Source organism: Nesoenas mayeri (genome assembly GCF_963082525.1).
Source record: "Nesoenas mayeri genome assembly, chromosome: 3".
NCBI lineage: Eukaryota > Metazoa > Chordata > Aves > Columbiformes > Columbidae > Nesoenas > Nesoenas mayeri.
The window spans coordinates 101205091-101223364 of NC_137544.1; the positions used below are offsets into that span (position 1 = coordinate 101205091).

The window sequence follows — 18274 nt, forward strand, 5'->3', positions numbered from 1 at the left end:
CATCATCCAGGCCATTTTCTAATCTGCTCCGCTGTGCCTCCTGGAAAATTTTCCAATGTTTAGCCCTTTTCTGCTCTTGAGTGACTACACTGATTGAGAAGGAAGTAATATTTTCCTGTAGTAATTTTATCAATAGAAATACTGTATACTGCTACACTGACAGTAAATTAGATCAGCCACAGGCACATCTATATTCAAACAGATGCATTCACAGGAAGTGGGTTGTACTTCTTAATCTCCATCAAAATAGTTAAGATTGTAGTATTTGTTTGCAGCTAAGGTCAAGACAGCTTATAAACCTCCCATTCCTGCTTCCTCGCTACAGCAAAAAACTCACTGAGGCCATACTGAAATGATTTGGTAAGTTTTTGTTGAATAAATGTATAAACCGAGATGAACAATACACAGAAGGAGTACGTCATCATCGAAATAATAGGTGCAGGTTTTGTAACAGTGAACACTGAGTCACACCTATTTAAAATGACCCTGAACAACGCCCTGAAGACACATACCTGAACAAACAGTGGTAAAGCGATTAGAGAGGTAAGAGAGTACCACGCATTAATGATTCTAGAAAAATACTTCAATAGAAGCAGAAAAACACCCTAGAGTTGATCAGGACCCAGGATGTACAGAGGACAACCCAAATTACACACCAATTGTCTGTACTTTCCACTCCCAGAACGTGAAAGCTGTCTGGCCATCGCTGGGCTACTGGCCATGCCACCAGTGTACAGCCCATGCAGCTGCTGAGGTAGTTTTCTTGTTTGCTTTTCAGATCAGAAGGGGATACCTGTTTCCCTGCAAGGCAGGAGGCAGCTCAACTGCAAAAGCACCAGGCTGAAACAGCAGCAAATGAAGTAGACCAATGACCATAGTTTTACCACCAAATAGAGCAGTTGTGGAGGGGAAAGGTTCAAAGTTTGTACATTCCAGTTGAGAAGCTGAGGCTAATGGAGTAGAAAAAAGAAATAAATGAAATCTGTGTTACACCAATTTAAAGCGTAAATGTGCAAAGCACTGGTTGTACTTTGAAACAGAGCATGAGCAGTTACAGAGTTCAGAAAGCACAGGAATACATAATCCATGAACCAACAGTTCACACGTGAGAACACGCTTGCTCCCGTAAAGTACTGTGGGCTCTTTAGAAAAAAACAAAAACAACAAAAGCATCCTTCTCTAAGTGAAACAGACCTGTAAGTAAGTAGTACACTGAAAATCAGGACTAAAGTGTCTGAAGCTGAGCATCCAAAATATGAAGCATCTGTGATTCATTTAACTCTTCTGAAAATGAGTGTCATAGTCTATAAAAATTGCACTTACATACATTTTCTGGTTACTTTCAAGCTGTTTCCATGTTTAGAAGGATTTATACTGAAATAGTTATCTTTCTACCTGAAAGATGATGCAAACTTCTATTTATTCTTGCCGTTCCTGGCACAGCTGGAAATGGAATTTATAGAAAGCCCATACAGTGTCAATGTGAGACCGTTGTTACAGTCTGCAGCTCTATACCATTGGCCGCCTTCTGCACTTTTTTCTCCTTCAGAATTTGACAAGAAAGATTATTTAAAAACCAGTTTACATCTTGATAATCTTCAGGCCATCGCAAATATTGGCTCCTTTGTAAAAAGTTCCGAATCGGTTTGTGTTTCATCAGTTGATATTGAGAAAGTGATCCAGCCACTACCATAATGAGGACATCTTTCAGATCAGTAAAGTACCTGCTTTGGGCAAAATTAAAGGCTTCCACACACCACCCGTCTTTGAGAAACTGCCTGGTCACAATGCAAATTGTCTTCTTGCTGTTCGAAATGGCATCACGAATATTGTTGATATGTTCTTCCCCAGGTAAGAAATCTCTTTCCTCAAAGCACAAGGTAAATCTGTTTTTATCAAAATACTGTGAATCCAGATGCTTTATCAAGGAATTCTGGACCCATTCAAAGTCATTTTTGCTGTAACACAAATATGCATCATATCTGTATTCACTTTTATCTGCTGCTTGTGGATGCCTGTCTATAATTTTTTCTGTGATAGTTTTATACCAGACAAAACAAATCCCTCGGCAGCGAGTAAAAATGATGACTGCTGTCAGAAACATTAGAAGAGTGACAAAGGTGAAGACAAATAGTGAGAACCTGAGCATCTGGTGGAGTTCATCTTCATCGCAATCATCATATGTCAGAAAGGACAGTGGTACCCCTGCAAATGCAGGTGGGTATACACAGTACCTGTCAGCTTCTGAGCCAGCCAGGGTTACATTGGTTTCATTTAGCCACACTAGTAGATTCTTTAAAGTACAATCACAGACATAATTATTATGTGTTATATCCAGAATACTCAAAGTCATAAAGACTTCAGGCTCAGGGGATAAAAGCTGATTTCCAGTTAAGTTTAGGTTGGTTAGGCTTTGTGGAAAAATCCCAGGAGAAAGATGAGACAATAGGTTGGAAGCTAGATTAAGTCTTTTTAGAGATGTTAGACCTCTAAAAATCTCCTGTGGAAGAGCACTGAGGTAGTTGTTATTCAGATGTAGAACCTGAAGTCTTGACAGTGCCCCGAACACATCCAAACATAAACCTCTCTCCCATACAAGCTGCAACATATTTTCGCCTAGATCCATATAGATTAACTGACTGTTTTCTATAGCATTTTCACTCTTCACACAGTAAGAGAAGCGATTCTGTTTTAAGAAGATATACTGCACATCTGGAACTTGGAAAAGAATATACAGGTCACCCACATTTGCCAACCAATTTCGTTCCAAGTCAAGGTGTGTTGTTGCTATTGCTGTGCCAGCTACAGACATTAGTTTATTATCACCTAAAAAGACAGAGGTCACATGTGGAAAGGAAGGGAGTTTTTTAATGGCATTGTCTCGGAGATCAATTATTTTCAGGCTTACTAAGTTACTGAATGAATTTTTACCAATCATCCCGATATGATTTTGCTGTAAATCAATATACAGTATACTGCGTAGACCCTGAAAAGTATAATCATACAACTCACCTATAAGATTACTTGACAGATTGAGAGCTTTTAGGTTTCCCAAGCCAAAAAATGCTTGCCTTTGGATTTGATTTATCTTGTTTTTGAAAAGGTTCAGAAATTCCAGATTACCAAGGCTTTGAAAGATTAAAGAATTGAGAGAGAAAATGTAACCATTTGAAATATCAAGCAAATGAAGATCACTTCTTGCTAGCCCTGCAAATGTATTATTATCTGGATTTTTTAAGTTATTAAAGCCAAAACCCGAACCCATTATATGAGGGCCAAATATTAAAGAACCAATTTGAGTACCTTTAATGGCTGCACAGAAATATTGGACTTTCTCTGTGCTCCAGCCATTCCCACTAAGGTCTAGTGAGTCAAATGTAATATTTCTGAAAGGATTTTGGCATTTAGCCCAGACCGTTTCATTCGTCTTGTACAATTCATTAGAACTGAGGCTAAAAAACATGAAGTGTTTTCCTCGGAAGCTGGTAAGATTGCTTTCACACAGGTTGGATATCATGTTGAATTTCAGGTTCACAGTTTTTAAGACTGTTAGATTATAAAATAAGGGATGAGGATGAAGTTTAGTGATTTGGTTCCCTGAAAGATCCACTTCTTCTAACGAGCTCAAATCTTGAAAGTAGCGGTCCTCTAGGATGGAATCTCCCAGGTTGTTCTGAAACAGACGGAGTACACTCAGATGTTGCAAGCCTACAAAAGCATCAAGATCCAGCTGAAGAATGTTATTGAATCCCAAGTCTAAGACACGAAGGTTTGGCAGGTTCCTGAAAGCTCCTTTTCCTATGGTAACAGGATAGACATACTGCGCTCCGATTTCCAACAACAACAAGTGCTCCAGCAGTGGAAAGGAAGTTGCAGTCACTTGTCTGATGTAGTTGAAAGCTAGCAAAAGCTTCACTGTGTCCTTTGGCACAAGTGGAATATCTGTGAGGTTGCAGAAATGATACAGGGAGACTTGGGCTTCTGAAGAACAGCTTCTAGATGCACATATATCACTAGCTAGTGATATTCCAATGACAAGTACTAGCTGTTGACGTAACATCACGAGTCTATGTGAAAAAAGTGAAAATAGTAAGCATTAATTCTGGAGTTGGCAGTAAGCTGTAGAGCATGTTTTTAACAGTTGTGCAATAAAAGACTAACGTCACACTAAAACTGACTAGTGATTTGAGATTTATCCTTTCTCTGGAGTACCTTTATGTACATTCAGGGTGGCACCAAAACCCCACTAGGTAAGCATGAAAATCTTGGCCTAGCTATTTAAATTACATCATGGGACTGATAATGCTGTTGTATTAGCTTAATTCCTTAATCAGTTATCCAAACAGTTGAAACAGTTTGGATTACCGAAGTAAGGTGCAGTCATCCAGTCATCTCAACCAAGCAAGCAAACGCTGCTCTTTCCCTGAGCGCTCTCCTGGTAAGAGCAATCTTGCTATTTGGAGTTCACATAGAAGTCCCTAACAGCCATGGCTGTCACATAGAAGTCCCTAACAGCCATGAATTTTTAAAAGAAGGATCTCTTTTGGGGGTCCTTGAGCCTCAGATTAACCATGTAATGTGAAATTGTTCTTGAAAGGGTTGTAAAATAGTTTTGCAAGTATAGGCAGGAACAAGGCTAACAGTGAAGGAAAAGAAAAAAAACGCAGCGTCCTGAAACTGTGCTGCAAGATTTCATGCTTTGTGAAAAACTGCATTTCCTGAACTGTAAATTCCTCAGACAAAAAGGTGCATAACATAATTTATGCAGCTCACTGATGAACCCATTCATTAATTTATTCCCACTCTGGATTTCCCTTGCATTATGCCATCTGTCTGCCTGTCTCTATCTGAGACAAAGACCTCTTCAGAGCAAGGAATTTCTTTTTTATTGAGCATGGTAAAAAAAACAGAGCAAATTATTAGCCATAAAGTGGTTGTTTATGTACTGTAGTTTTTTTTTTAAAAAAACTAACTAAGATTGTAACCATCTGCCTCTCCTTTAAAAAAAAACATTTATTGAAGTGAAATGACAGCTCAATGGAAGAATTTTTTGTGACCTCCCACTCAATCTGCTTAAAAATCAGAAAGCGTAAATTCTTGCAGAACCAAAGCCCCGATAGCCATCTAATGACTGCAAAGTAAATCTACTTCAGGGAGGAAACAAGTTGGGCTTTGAGCCAGTAATTAAGAAGAGGTAAACCCCACTAATTACTATTATGATTTGAGCACACTGCTTCTTTAAAGCAGAAGTACAAAATGCTACGCAGAACATTGCACTTGAACTGAAATCATCTTATGCTTGTTGTCATCCTACAAAGTGATTTCTGGGAAACGAAAAAGCATGTCAGTAGAAACCATTATGATATTCCCATTGCAAATGCCAAGGGAAAGAGCTGGCCATTTTTTAGACTATCTGCTAAATAGGAAGAACAAGGATGTTGTAGTACCATTGAATCTCATAACTGACACAATCTCACTGTACTTAACACTTTCAATGATGTTCTCAAAGTCATCTGATTATACTAAAACTTTAATTTGTAACAACTGTGACTAACATGGGGAGTCTGCAAACACATACATGGAAACTTAAAATACTACTCTCATTTTTTAAGACAATTTCATGGTTTTGGAACATGATCTGATTCTTGAAAGTAAAAAATATTATTAATATAGGATTGGGTGCTAAATTCTGAAGTCCTGGCATTCAAATTTCATTCACATTTTGTCTCATTAAGGAATTTAGGATGTGCTGCAAAGAAAAGCAAATCGCAGGTACTGAGTATCAAAATTCTGGTAAGAGGTTTTAACTGAATCTATGGGGAATAAATCCTAGGACTAGAAAATCATAGTGTTTTCTACCCTCTTTTTTGACCTAGCACGCACTGTTAAAAGGGGACTTTATAAACAGTAAACTGTATAATGTTTGTCTTTATGACCACGAAGTGGTGTAGGTTATTAAAATAAAACAGAACTAAGCATAGAGCAGGTTGAGATCTTGTTTACTTTTTACTCTTCTGTCTGCTTGAACCATGGAAACAAATGACCACATTTCCCTTTTATTATTTGTTAACTATCACTATTACTTGTTGACACCATAATATAAGATGTTTAGCACAAATGGTTTCAAATTACATTTATCTTTCATACATTTCCATTTCCATTCCTTGTTTTTTTCCCAAATGCAATGGCTGGTTTTTCACATATGGGCAAAATGACAGCATCATCAAAAGCAGTGACAAATAGAAACTACTTTGGAAGTCAAAATTTAATAGACATGTATCAAATTAGCCACAAGAAAAAGCTCAAAATGTTTAGAGTGGAAAAACTGGAAAATGTTGGAGTTTTTTAATTAAAAAAAATATTTTTATTATTGGAAAATAAGAAAATGGTGAAATATTTCTCGCCATCTTTGCTTTATACTTATCTGCTTTTCTGTATTCTTGTAAGTTAAAGAAACCTCTAATAATCTCTTAACAGTTGTTACAGTCCGCCTCCACTCTGGTTTATTGACATGGAACATTTGTAAACTCTTTGCTCCCTCAGTTATTTTCTGCGTAAGTTACTACATTTTCCCCCAAATCGTGGCCCTCCGTGAGCAAGAGGAGGATGCCGACAGTAAGTAATGCCTCTTACTGCTCTCATGAGAACACCACACATTTTTAATTTAACAGAATCCCCTGTGTAGCATTCATACAATGCTTCACCATTGTACATTAACACGTAAAATCTTCTGGGAAGAATATTCTTCCCACAAAATGACCATCATCCCGTTAAGTTACATGCCTGGGCATGGAGGTGAAGTGATACGTAAATGCTTCATTTGTTACTGAAAACTGGAGCTATGAAGCTTAGAGAACCAGAGCTCAGCATGTGAGATTTTGTTTCGTTTACTGCATTGATGTTGGGCTAAAAGGTAATGGGAAAACGTAGGAGGGGAGGAAAAATGCAGCAAATACTTTTGGGGTGGAATATCCTAAGCTGCTATGTTTCCGAGCAATTAAAAGAACTTTTACAATGCAGGGTGGATATCCTACCTGGATGTAAAGGCAGCAGGCAAGCGCATACAGACTGCAAATGGTCTCAGCCTTCTTGGGAAGTGTGAGTCTGGATCAGGGAAGGCTGATGCAGATGCTCTGAGTAGTCTGGAACTGACCTACACTGTTGTACTATCTTTTTTGTTTTAAACTCAGTTTTGTTAACTTGGATTTAAATCACCCAGAGACCTTCACTGCACAGCAAAAAGGGAACTGGTGGTTCCTGAGAGTGGGTGCTGTAGTGGTGTCTGTCTCAGCACAGCGGCGCACACCTTGGGACATCCACAGAGGCTGATGCTGAGCAGTGCCTGAAGCATAGTTGAAGAGGAGGACTAAGACCGTCTCCTTTTTGATGTAGAAAAGCCAGAAAAGAAGTTAGAGTAACAACTGTCTGATGGAGAGTTAGCAAGCACTTGCCATTCCCCTTTCCACACCCCCAATGAAAACACACTGGAGTCCACATATAAAAAGAATGGGTTACATACCCTATTTTTGTCCTTGCTGGTGGCCGAGATCGTTTGCTTGCTTTTTAAGAGAGTGACCTGAAAGGAAAATTTTGGTTTCAGAAGTGGTTTTGTGTAGCATTCAGCAGTATGTTGACTCTCTTCAGCAGCCTCCCCTGCTTCCGTCACATAACCCTGGGTCAAATATGAACCAGCACACCCCAGTGGGAGTGAACAGACCCATCCCGTATGTGCTCGTGAAAATGAGCAGCGGACCTAAATGGTTCTCAGTTGTCAGCCAGAGATTTTGGGGAACCAAGCAGCAGAGGCGTTGGCTATCTGGGTGGACTCTAGAGAAGACCAGTCTGATATAATCATCAATGAGATTTACAGAGTTTAAAAATATTTTTAATAACCTATTGCACTGACCATTCCCTCCTAAGGACAACTTTCCTAGACAACTCAGTCAGCCAGAGGAATTGTGTGCCCACCACAAGCACAGACTGCTGAAAGTAATTCCACAAAGATGAAGTCCTGTGATCAAGAATACCGATCATTATGTGTTCGCGTTGTGGTCAGTGGATAAAAAGGTAAAGACAGAGGTAAAGCTGGTAAATATTCCATTATCTGCACCAAAAAACAAAGCAAAACTCCAAGATGTAAATATTTTGCTCATGTTAATTTTCACAAAAACAATCCAGGCTTTTTTTCTGTAAGTCACTGAATCACAGATGAGTAGGGTATATATATAATAAAGGTAGCAGTATCTTTTGATGAGTGTGTGAGAATCTCATCTCTAATTGCTGCAAGCCTGCTTTAGAAATAAGGATTAAGGGATAAACATTAAGCCTACCGCCAAGTTGGAAGGTTTTTTTCTCCCTTTAGCTCCATGACTAAGGGCTTTGCTGTTTGGACAGCAAGATGTGAGAGCTCACTTGGAGCCTGCCTGAGTGCTGCGGGTGCCCTTATGTCTTTCTATGAAACACCACTAGTTGTCACCAGTAGCACAAAAACTCTTCAGAGAAAGGTAAGAAAGAAAGAGGATTAAACAAATTCAGGGTGTATTTCTTGCCTGGAAAATCAAAGCATCGTCCTCTTTTCTCCCCTATATACCCAAAACCATTAGGTACTGAAGAGACAAGGACCATCTTAATTGTCCCTTATATATTTTTTTTTTTCTGTAGTGAGATGTATTTGTATATATAATTACACTGATTTAACTTAGAATTTTATATGCACAGTGCTTTCATCATCAGGGTACAACTTTTCCTGTGAATGTTTTGAAAATATATTTAAGCCAACTTCTATATGTATATGTCCAGAGTCCAGCTAACTGAACAGAGACTGTTTTGTATTCACCTAACCTAAACTACACTGAGTTTGCAGCAATGTTTATGAATAAATTTCTTGATACACTGGTGCCACACTTCTGCTTTCTGGTAAATTCTAAGATTTCAAATAATTCTCTGGTTTCAAACCTAATCACCAGTAGGTATTTCTGTGTAGAAAACAATATAATTTCAAATGTTTTGCTTCTGATTCTTAGATACTAATACAAATACATTTTTGCTGACTTCTGTCCCTCTCCTGCATTCACCAGAGTAGCTCTCCTGCCTGACAAGGATTGATACGTTTACATTTGTGACAGAATGAATTGGGGGTCCTGCCCATATACAGCTTCTGAATTCTGCTTGAAGTACTTAATGTTCTTAGTATTAAATTGTTCTGGCATACTGTCCTGGACCAGAAACAACAGTCAGTTTTTCAGTACTTTGGGACAAGGGATTAGCCAGTTCCTAGAAGAGTTAGTTAACCCCAGATCTTTCTGCCAGAACCTGTCAAAGTGCAGCATTCACAAACAATATTAATAAAGAAATCAACTGTAGGTTCAAAGCAAATGGGCATGAACAAGCCACAGGGAAAGGGAAACAGCAGGAAGAGTTTGGAACCTTTGGGTGAGGACATTTTTGCTTAGTTTCAGGTTAACTCTCACTCAGTATAGATAATCTCAGCTGGAAGGACTGAGATTTCAAATGGCTCTTGATTCAGTCCATGAGTTGTGGAACAAGGTTCCCAACAAAGTCAAATAAATCCTTTCTTCTCTCTCACTTCCTTTTTCAAACCTAGTTTACTTTTGAGAACAAATGTTAGGAAAATGTTCATGTCCTGATAGTATTACAGTTTAAATACCTGATCTCTGTACATCTGTAACCAATCTTTGGCCATGTTGCATATAAGATGCTTGCAAAGGCTCCAGGAAAGGGGTTATGGCAGATACAGCAGTCCACTACCACTCAGCCATGGTGACAGGACAAAGCTGAGCTGTAAGATACAACAAAACACACATAGAGCTTTATGGGAGTTAGGCCTGAAACGGTCTCTCACAGTTTAGCAGCGTGGGACTGCTGAGCCAGCTCATTAGTGCTGGAGGAGACTATGTGAGACTCTGCTTCTGACCTGAGACTTGAAATGTAAATCAATGATTTCAGTTCCCATCTCCCTCTCCTTTTCTTCAGTCCCTTTCTCTTTTCCCTAGACTTTGACTTAGGCATGGACCAAGTGCACCAGCATATAAAGGGAGTCTAGCTCCTGCATTAGTATGACCACTGCATCTGTCCTCTTTCCACATTGCTGTTTAGTGTGGATGTAAAGGTAAGACTTAAGCTATCTGCCTGGGGAATTTTGGATGTTAGCTGCCCAATCAGAAAAGTAATTCCCAACCAAAGACCCAGAGTGAAGACTAGAAAACATGCACGAACCTAACGCAGCCCTTGCATAATGATATGGCCCATCCCTGGCACATGACTAGTGCAGCTCCTGCCTTATTTGGATTGCATTGACCCTTCTGTGGAAACACTCAAACAGAAGGAAGACAACTTGGGAGTAGGGGGGTGAAAGGAAGAAAATAACAAGCACTGCAAACAATGGAAACTTGTCTGTCATTTATATGTCATGGAGTTGAGACATTCTCTAAAGTATCTAGAACAGTTAAGGTGATTACCGATGACTTTAAAGTTTAAAGAATGGGTCAAAGCTATTGAGGCTGGAGGCTGTAACTTTGGAAACTGGTACCTCAAAGTGGAAGGTGATACTAAAAGAAGAACTGAGGAGTTAACTATAGATCCCCAATTCTGCATAAACAAGGGGAATACTGACTGGATGCAACATTATGGCAGAAGAGTGTACTAACAAAGGGAAGCAGAGGACAGTTGCTAATTCTGTACTCAAAATTAGGCTCTAAAGATGAAGTCTGGTGATGGATTTTAGCTAAACTAGCATTTTGGATTAAACAACCACAGTCAAGCAACCAATGTTACACTCCAAAGTAATTCACAAAGTTTATCTTACAATCCCTGCTCAGCAAAAAAATCCTCACAACTCTTGCATTCTTGTTTGCATAGCCAAGATTCTGCAGTAGAGATACAACATACTGTTACCTAACATACGTGCTTACAGCCTTGTGATTAAAGCCATTTCCTTGAAGGAGAACCAGACAAGCTTCTCAGACTGAGGAAGGTTGAATACTCAGGTCTTCCACTTCCTTTAATGGTCTCACTGGGTCATAATATCAGAGACCTCTCATTTCCGTGGCTAAAGCATGCAAGAAAATGTCCGTGGCTGGTATGCCTTGCACTAAACCCAAAGCTGCAGCTTTGCTGGAAGTGTTCCATGCAGGCTCCATGGGGGGCCGTGTTCTTAACATCCATCTCCACAACATCTGCAATCACTGTGCAAGGTTCCTCACCCTGGGGTGCCCCTTTGCAATGGCTTACACATGCTGGGAGCAGCAGCACAAATGGGGGTGCTGTATGGGTTTATGACTGAAGGAAGGGCCTGCTGGATCAGCTTCTGGGGACTTGGCTGCCTAAAATCTACTGAAATTCACCTGAACAGACAAATGTGTCTCAATTTCAGTCTTCAGTTCTTGGGCCTCTTCCTGCGATCCAAATTAAAGAGCCTCTTTGTTCAGTTTTCCCTATCTATGCACATGTCACAATTCTGTAGGCAACTGAGAGTAATTTCTACCTCTCGGAGAAAGTGCAGAACAAGTAAAATACCCTTGTCTATTTCCCTGATATCATTAGTCTTTTCTTCACTCTCGGCAACAATTATGGCATGTTTCCCAGAGGCTGGTGATACACACTGACCAGGAAGTACTATTTGTATTTCGTGCTTGGTAAAAATTTTCAGAAAAAAACCCCAAAGACCTTCAAAGAGCACATTTTTCTGTTCCTTGGACAGTCAGCCTACAGACAGGGAGTTTGTTTGTAATATTTATCTAGGCCATTAAAGAGATCTTAAAAGATATATCACAAACAGTAAGCCTTTGTTCTTAGACTGGCCAGATAAAGGCCAACTGCTATTGTGAAAATTTGTATTGCTGCTGTTATCTGATTAGATCAAATCTACTTACTGAAACAGAAATACAACTCCGAGCTTTTGTCCAGGCTCTAAGCCATCATAATATATGCATTTGTGCTCATAAAAAGCTGTGCAGTGTAAACAAACTTTTCTTCATGGGGCCTGTCTAGCTGATTGCAATCTAAAAAAGAAAAAAAAAAAATGTCATTAATTAGATGATTAATGAATGTGTCCCTTCCCACCCCATCAGCCTCTCCCTTAAATTGTTAGGATGCTTAACTCTAATACAGCATTTTGTGACTTAAAATTGGGAAGCATGTTATAAGGCAAGTGAGTTCTGTGACAGTTCCTAGCATAGATGGGGAAAACCTAACACAATAAGGCATTTCATGACTTGATAGAGCAGAAGGACCATGAAAAACAGCCACTAGTTTGGGTAATCAGAAGCTACCTATGGGATGTAATTATCTAGTTCCTGTTCATTACCTAGAATTATTTGGTTTGACATCCCCTCAGATTATATGACAAGATGCGACACACACACTTCAAATACAGTGTAATTCCTCTATTCTCATTACAACAGTTCTTGAAAAGAAAGTCTCCAGAAGGATGGGGAAATTAACTTAAAAGTATAGACTAAAATACACTCTGGCCTATTTCTCTGGGGAACAGGAGTAAACTGAACGGGCACAGGGAAGGTGCTGTAACCCCAGACTCTAGCTCCTGGCCTCATTCAGTTGTTTTTAGCCCCTGGCACTGTTCTGAGTGTCTCCCTCCTGAGCAGAGCCAGCTGGCTCTCTTCCCTGCTTGAGCAGCCAGCTGGGCTGGTTCTTCCAGTGAAGTGCCCCAACACTGGGCACTGGTCCATCTGCCAGCCCCAGCAGCCAGACTCCTCTGCCCCCGTGTCTCACAGGGAAGGGTGAGGGCAGAGAGCACCTCAGCTAGGCTTGAGCAGAGGACCAACAAATTGTCTTATGCTCTTCCAGGTCCTATGGAAATGAACTTCTCGAGCCTTCAGTGAAGATTCCTGAGATTGTTTCCCAGGAGAGACACTCATTCAAAGCTGCACAAACCACTTGTGGGCAGTCACAGTCACCACTCAGGTACTCTTGCCTCGCACCCTGAGTCCATGTTCACTCTTTTTTTGCTTTGAAAACTGTCATGGGATAACTGCTTGTTCTAGACTAGACGCCACTCCAGGGAAGTAGTGTTTCCGTCCTGTTAGTTTCCCTTCCCTCTTAGCCATCATTTTGGACTGTGTTTTTCACAAAGTGGATTTAGCCCAGGGACAAAAGGTCCCTTTTTGTGCTCACAAGATAATTAGAAGCAGCTAGGATTAAAACTCTCACCTGGAAAATATCAAAGTGATAATAGGAAAAGGACTCTCAAGAATGACAGCCTAGTTTTTAACTTACAGGAGGTCAGCTTTCACAGATGTGACAGAAATTCTTGAGGAAGCAGCAGTAAGCGGAGAAGCAGCACTCAGACTGTAACTCCTCAGGTCACAAGCAGAGCTCCATACAGCCTTCCCTGCAAAGCTAACCTTTTTATAAAGCTCATCAGCACTATCATACCAGTGAAACAGTGGTCAGGCATAAAACAGTGGTGATGGTTCAGTAGCTGAAATAGGCAAAGATGACTAAATGGCTAGCTGGAAGGGAAGTGGCATGGTTGCCACACCTGCACTCCTGAGACCCAACCTGAGCGTGTTACTTATTAAGGAATTATTAAAAAAGTGTGGAGACAGGTACCTAAACATTTAGAGCAAAACGGTAAAATTGATAACAAAGAGATGTTTTTTGCATCATGTTATAAGAAAAGCAATCAAAAGACAACAAGCTGCAAATGCCCAGTGACAGAATAACCATAAATGTAGTACAAAAGTGAGACAGTCAGTCAATCAGCCCAGCATTTAACTGAAGTTAGGAACCTGCTCCACTCTTTCCTGGAATGGAGACATTGAAAGGATACCTTCCAAATCTCTTTGAAAAAGGCTTTAGATCAGAATAAGTTTGTTGGTGGAGGAGAAAAATTACACTCACAAGTATCGCTGCCATAACTGTACTGCAGAACCTGTTGTGCAAAGTAGACCTAACAGGTGAAGAAGGTAGAAAAGCAGCTGGTAGCCTTTCTGAAACAGTTCCTGTGTGAGGCTGTTGGTGAGTCAGCTATTTCATTGATGCACAGGATGGTAGGACAGTCCTCGGGGTCACCTGCATGTCCATCCCAGGTTGAGTGCTTATCTACGGGTTATTCTTATACCAGATGGACCCAACCTGACCAAGATACCTATCTGTGACACAGGCTAACCTGCATGAAAGGCTTTAGGGTGGGAAGCAGGAGACCAAATTACACACTCCATGCAGAGCATGTAAAAAGATATGTGCCTGATTTCTGAATCCATAAAAGACCAGCAGTCTGACACCTAGAGACTGCCACAACAGAAATCCCTGTGCAGGGTATCCTTTAAATTCTGTCCCAGACCAGCTCTTTCTAGAGAGAAAGCTAGCAGTGTCTTCATTTAGCATTTTAATCTATCACATGAAACAGCTACACTCCATTCTATTTTCTGCACAATGCAATACCAAACCCTTTCATCTCACAAATATCCATTAACTGTGGAAGCACTGGTTATTTTGGACTGGAAGGCACTCTCCTCTTCTGCTGTTACAGCTTTTCCAGCTGATGTTCACGGTTCACTAAATCAAAGATATGTTTCAGCCTAATGAGGGGCTGGGGGATACTTTGCGTGGAGGCCAAGTGAGGGGAGGAGGAGATCTGCTCTGAGCAGTTTCCACATTCTGACTGTGCACATGTTCAGCCCAGAAACTACCCCTGGAGAACAGCTTCAAGGCCCTTCTTGCCCTCTCCTCTAGTTTCTGCCTCTTACCATCTCAATCGACTTCTAGAAGTTCTTTCACAGTGACGCAGCTTCAAAAGGAAGCTGAAGAGTCAGTGCCAAAACGAGTCTGTCGCCAATTGGGAGGAAAGATGGAAAGACGTATGTCTCATTTGCCTTCAGGCAGACAACGCAGTTGAATGAGCTCTCCCATGACCTGGGTGAAAGCTTCTATCCATGAACCACTGAATTAAAGGTGTACAGTAACAGTTCACCACTCCTTTTAAAAATAATTTGGTTGCCACTGGTGCATTTTGCACTGGGTCTGAGCTAGAAGTGTCTCTACATCAAAACACCCATGCGATGTAGCCAGATTAGACACTGACTGATCAGACCTGTCAGACTGAGGCACTGTCAGGTGTCCGCAGGAACAAAACATTTTGTTTCGGAATACCGAAGGGAGGGCTGGGGAACTCCGCTGACACTCACAGGCTGGACTCTTCCAGCATCAGGCGCAGGTGAGGCTGTGCCTAATCCAGTCCTACCTCAGGGCCTTCCGGCCTTTCGGAATTTTGTACCCTGCGTATCTCTTTTTCCCTTAAAGTGCGCATAACAATCCCTGCCTGCCCTGGAAGAAAAAGGAAAGCCAAATAACATACTGCTTTGAAAAATGCGAAGTGCAACCGAGGCGCAAAAATTTTTTCCTAAGCGTGGATAACACGTCCTATTTCGGAGGAGGGAAGGCTGAGGGTGACAAGGGATGGAGAAGCCTGATGCTTACACAACGGCAGGTTGCGAAGCAGCTGCACGGAGCTACCGCACCGTCCCCGCCTGCTGCCCGCTCCCCGCCCGCCGGCCGCGGTCCGCACCCCTGGTGTGTCCCCGCCGCGGGACCCGCCGAGCACCGGGCGCCGGCACCGCCTCACGCCGCCCGCGCTCACCTCCGCCGGCACGGCCCGCGCCGCCACCGCACCGGCCCGACCCGCGGGGCTGAGCCCGGCCCGCCCCGGAGCGGAGCGGCCGTTAACGGAAACGCGGCGCGCGGCGGCCCAGCCGTAACGGCCGCGGGGCTGGGACACGCGCACCCGAGCCGGCGGCTCCGCGGGGCCTGAAGAGCGGTCACCCCGGCCCCTACATGCACCGGCCGGGGGACGTGAGGAAGCTCGGCCCACGCTCGGCCCACGCTCGGCCCGGGTGACACGGCGCGGGTGCTGAGCACGGTCAGGCCCTGGGCATCGCGGCTTTCCCGTTGCAGGAGCCTGCCTCAGGGCGGCGGAACGAGATGCTGCAGAGGGGGGGTCTGGGGGTTCTGGTCGACGGCAAGTTGAACTTGAGCCAACAGTGTCCCTGGGAGCCAAGAGGGCAACCGTGTCCTGGGTGCACCAAGCACAGCATGGCCAGCCGGGCAGGGAGGTGATTGTCCCGCTCTGTTCTGCACTGGTGCGGCCTCACCTGTGCTGTGTGCAGGTCTGGGTGTCACAGGATAAAAAAAGATCTAAAGCTACTGGAGAGTGTCCAGAAGAGGGCTACGAAGCTGGTGAAGGTTTTAGAGGGGAAGGTGTATGAGGAGTGGCTAAAGTTACTGGTTCAGCCTGGAGGAGACTGAGGGGAGCCCTCATGGTGGCTACAGCTTCCTCACAAGGGAGGAGCAGGGGCAGGTGCTGAGCTCTTCTCTCTGGTTCTGATGGAACTTGAGGGAATGGCAGGAAGATGTGCCAGGGGAGGTTTAGGTTGGACTTTAGGAAAAGGTTCTTCACCCAGAGGGTGGTGGACACTGGAACAGGCTCCCCAGGGAGGTGTCACAGCCCCAAGCCTGACAGTGTTCAAGAAGAGACTGGACAACACCCTCAGACACATGGTGTAAATTTTGGGGTTGTCCTGTGCAGGGACAGGAGTTGGACTCGATGATCCTTGTGGGTCCCTTCCAACTCAGGACGTTCTATGATTCTATGGCTTTCACAACAGCAAAAAACCAGAATTGGGCTTAAGCTACTCACACACACAATGCCATGGTACAGAAAGGGCAGCACAGCACAGGTGGGGTGCTGCAGGGGTAAATAGTAGTGGGAAATGGTGATGGTGTGGATATGGAATGGGAAAAAAAAAAGCTAAAAGAAGAAAAGTAGAGACGTAAAGTCATCTGTGAAGAAATACTGGCAGGTAAATTCCCCTGGAAATCCTCCCTGGCTTTCTAACCACAGCCACTAAATGCCAAGAAGGGGTCAGGCAAGGGGAAAGAAACTAGGCTGAGAGGTGCAGCCAGGGCACAGGAGCCAGCTTTTATGGCCTTTGCTCAATGTAAGCGTTGTAATGATGGTCACTTGGACACAACTCAGCCTAAGCAATGTAAAAAATTGTGTTTTCTGCTTGGTGCTTGAGCTGTTTCTTCTGATCTTTTGCAGGTAGAAAGAGCTAGCTCATCTCTGTCTCTTACCTGCAATCTGGCTGACCCTCTGATGTGCACTTAAATTGACCCAAGGTGACTGCAAACAGCTGATTATCTACTCTCATTCTTATTCTATTTCTGATGGTCATTATATCCCGTTTTCTACATTATCTTATACTAAGTAGAATACTTAGGCTTACTAAAGAAGTTAAGATTGAATGATAGATCTGTAGCTGAAGTCATTTATTTGCCTGTTACTGTAATTCTTAAAGAGGATTCCAGGAATGAAAAAATAGGGTAAAAGAGAGAAATTTTTATTTTAAAATATTATAGTCACTTACATTGTATTTTTGCATTTAAATAAAATTTCTGGAAATGGATGCTGTTTGAGGAAGTGGCCACTTCTAAGCTAACTCTGGAGCACACCACACTGCCTGGCTGTATCCACAGCAGTGAGCTGGGGATTTAGTAAAATTGCATGGGAAACACAGGTGACTAAAACATTGGATCTACAATATACAGCATGTTAACCAAAACATGACCTAATCTGGACAGTTGGAAATGCAGAACTTGATGGTTGTGTCTCTTTTACTTATAATTTAATAGATGGAACTGGATGCCTGAAGTTCTGGATATTTTCAGGATAACTCTCAGCTGTAATTAATAGGAAATGCAGTAAGTCTGTACTAAGTCTCGTTTCTACTGAGCCTGCCACTGCAGCACCTCTTTCCAGGTGGTGACGGTAAGAACCAGCATCAGGATTTAGATGTGTTTGCACCCAGTTTACACGTCTTGAAGTGGGTCTAATGTAGATGCTTCATGTATAATTCTGTTGTAGCTCGTTGAGGCAGGTAGGGAACACCCAGGTTTTTGTGGATCCTCTCAACTTAGGCCTGTTTGTTCATATACATAAAAGGCTGATATATTTTATATTGATGTTACTGAAACAAGGCCTAGAACCCAGTGAGAGTTTAAGTGCCAGCTGGGCTGGTCTCAGATTGTGAATAAAAACTTTAGAAGTGGCTGAAGCAGCAGGTAAGCAGGACTGCTATCCCTTCACAGCTATAGTCTTTGAACATCTTTTTGTTTAACATATAATGTACATTTCAGCATGGAAACAAAGTATTCCCTGCTGCTTGTTGTACAACTGCTGCTAACAGGTGGCCACAAATTTACAGAAGTGTTTTTTGCAAAAGCTCTTGCCAAGTTA

At 42.2% G+C, this 18274-nt stretch overlaps 1 protein-coding gene across 1 annotated transcript; it reads right to left on the reverse strand.

Moving 5' to 3' along the window:
• Positions 1 to 1477: 1477 nt before the first annotated feature.
• Positions 1478 to 4060, reverse strand: TLR5 (toll like receptor 5; the record flags this gene model as incomplete). Its single annotated transcript, XM_080342065.1, has 1 exon — positions 1478 to 4060. One exon carries the CDS (start codon positions 4058 to 4060, stop codon positions 1478 to 1480), a length of 2583 nt encoding a protein of 860 aa, XP_080198191.1.
• Positions 4061 to 18274: the final 14214 nt, after the last annotated feature.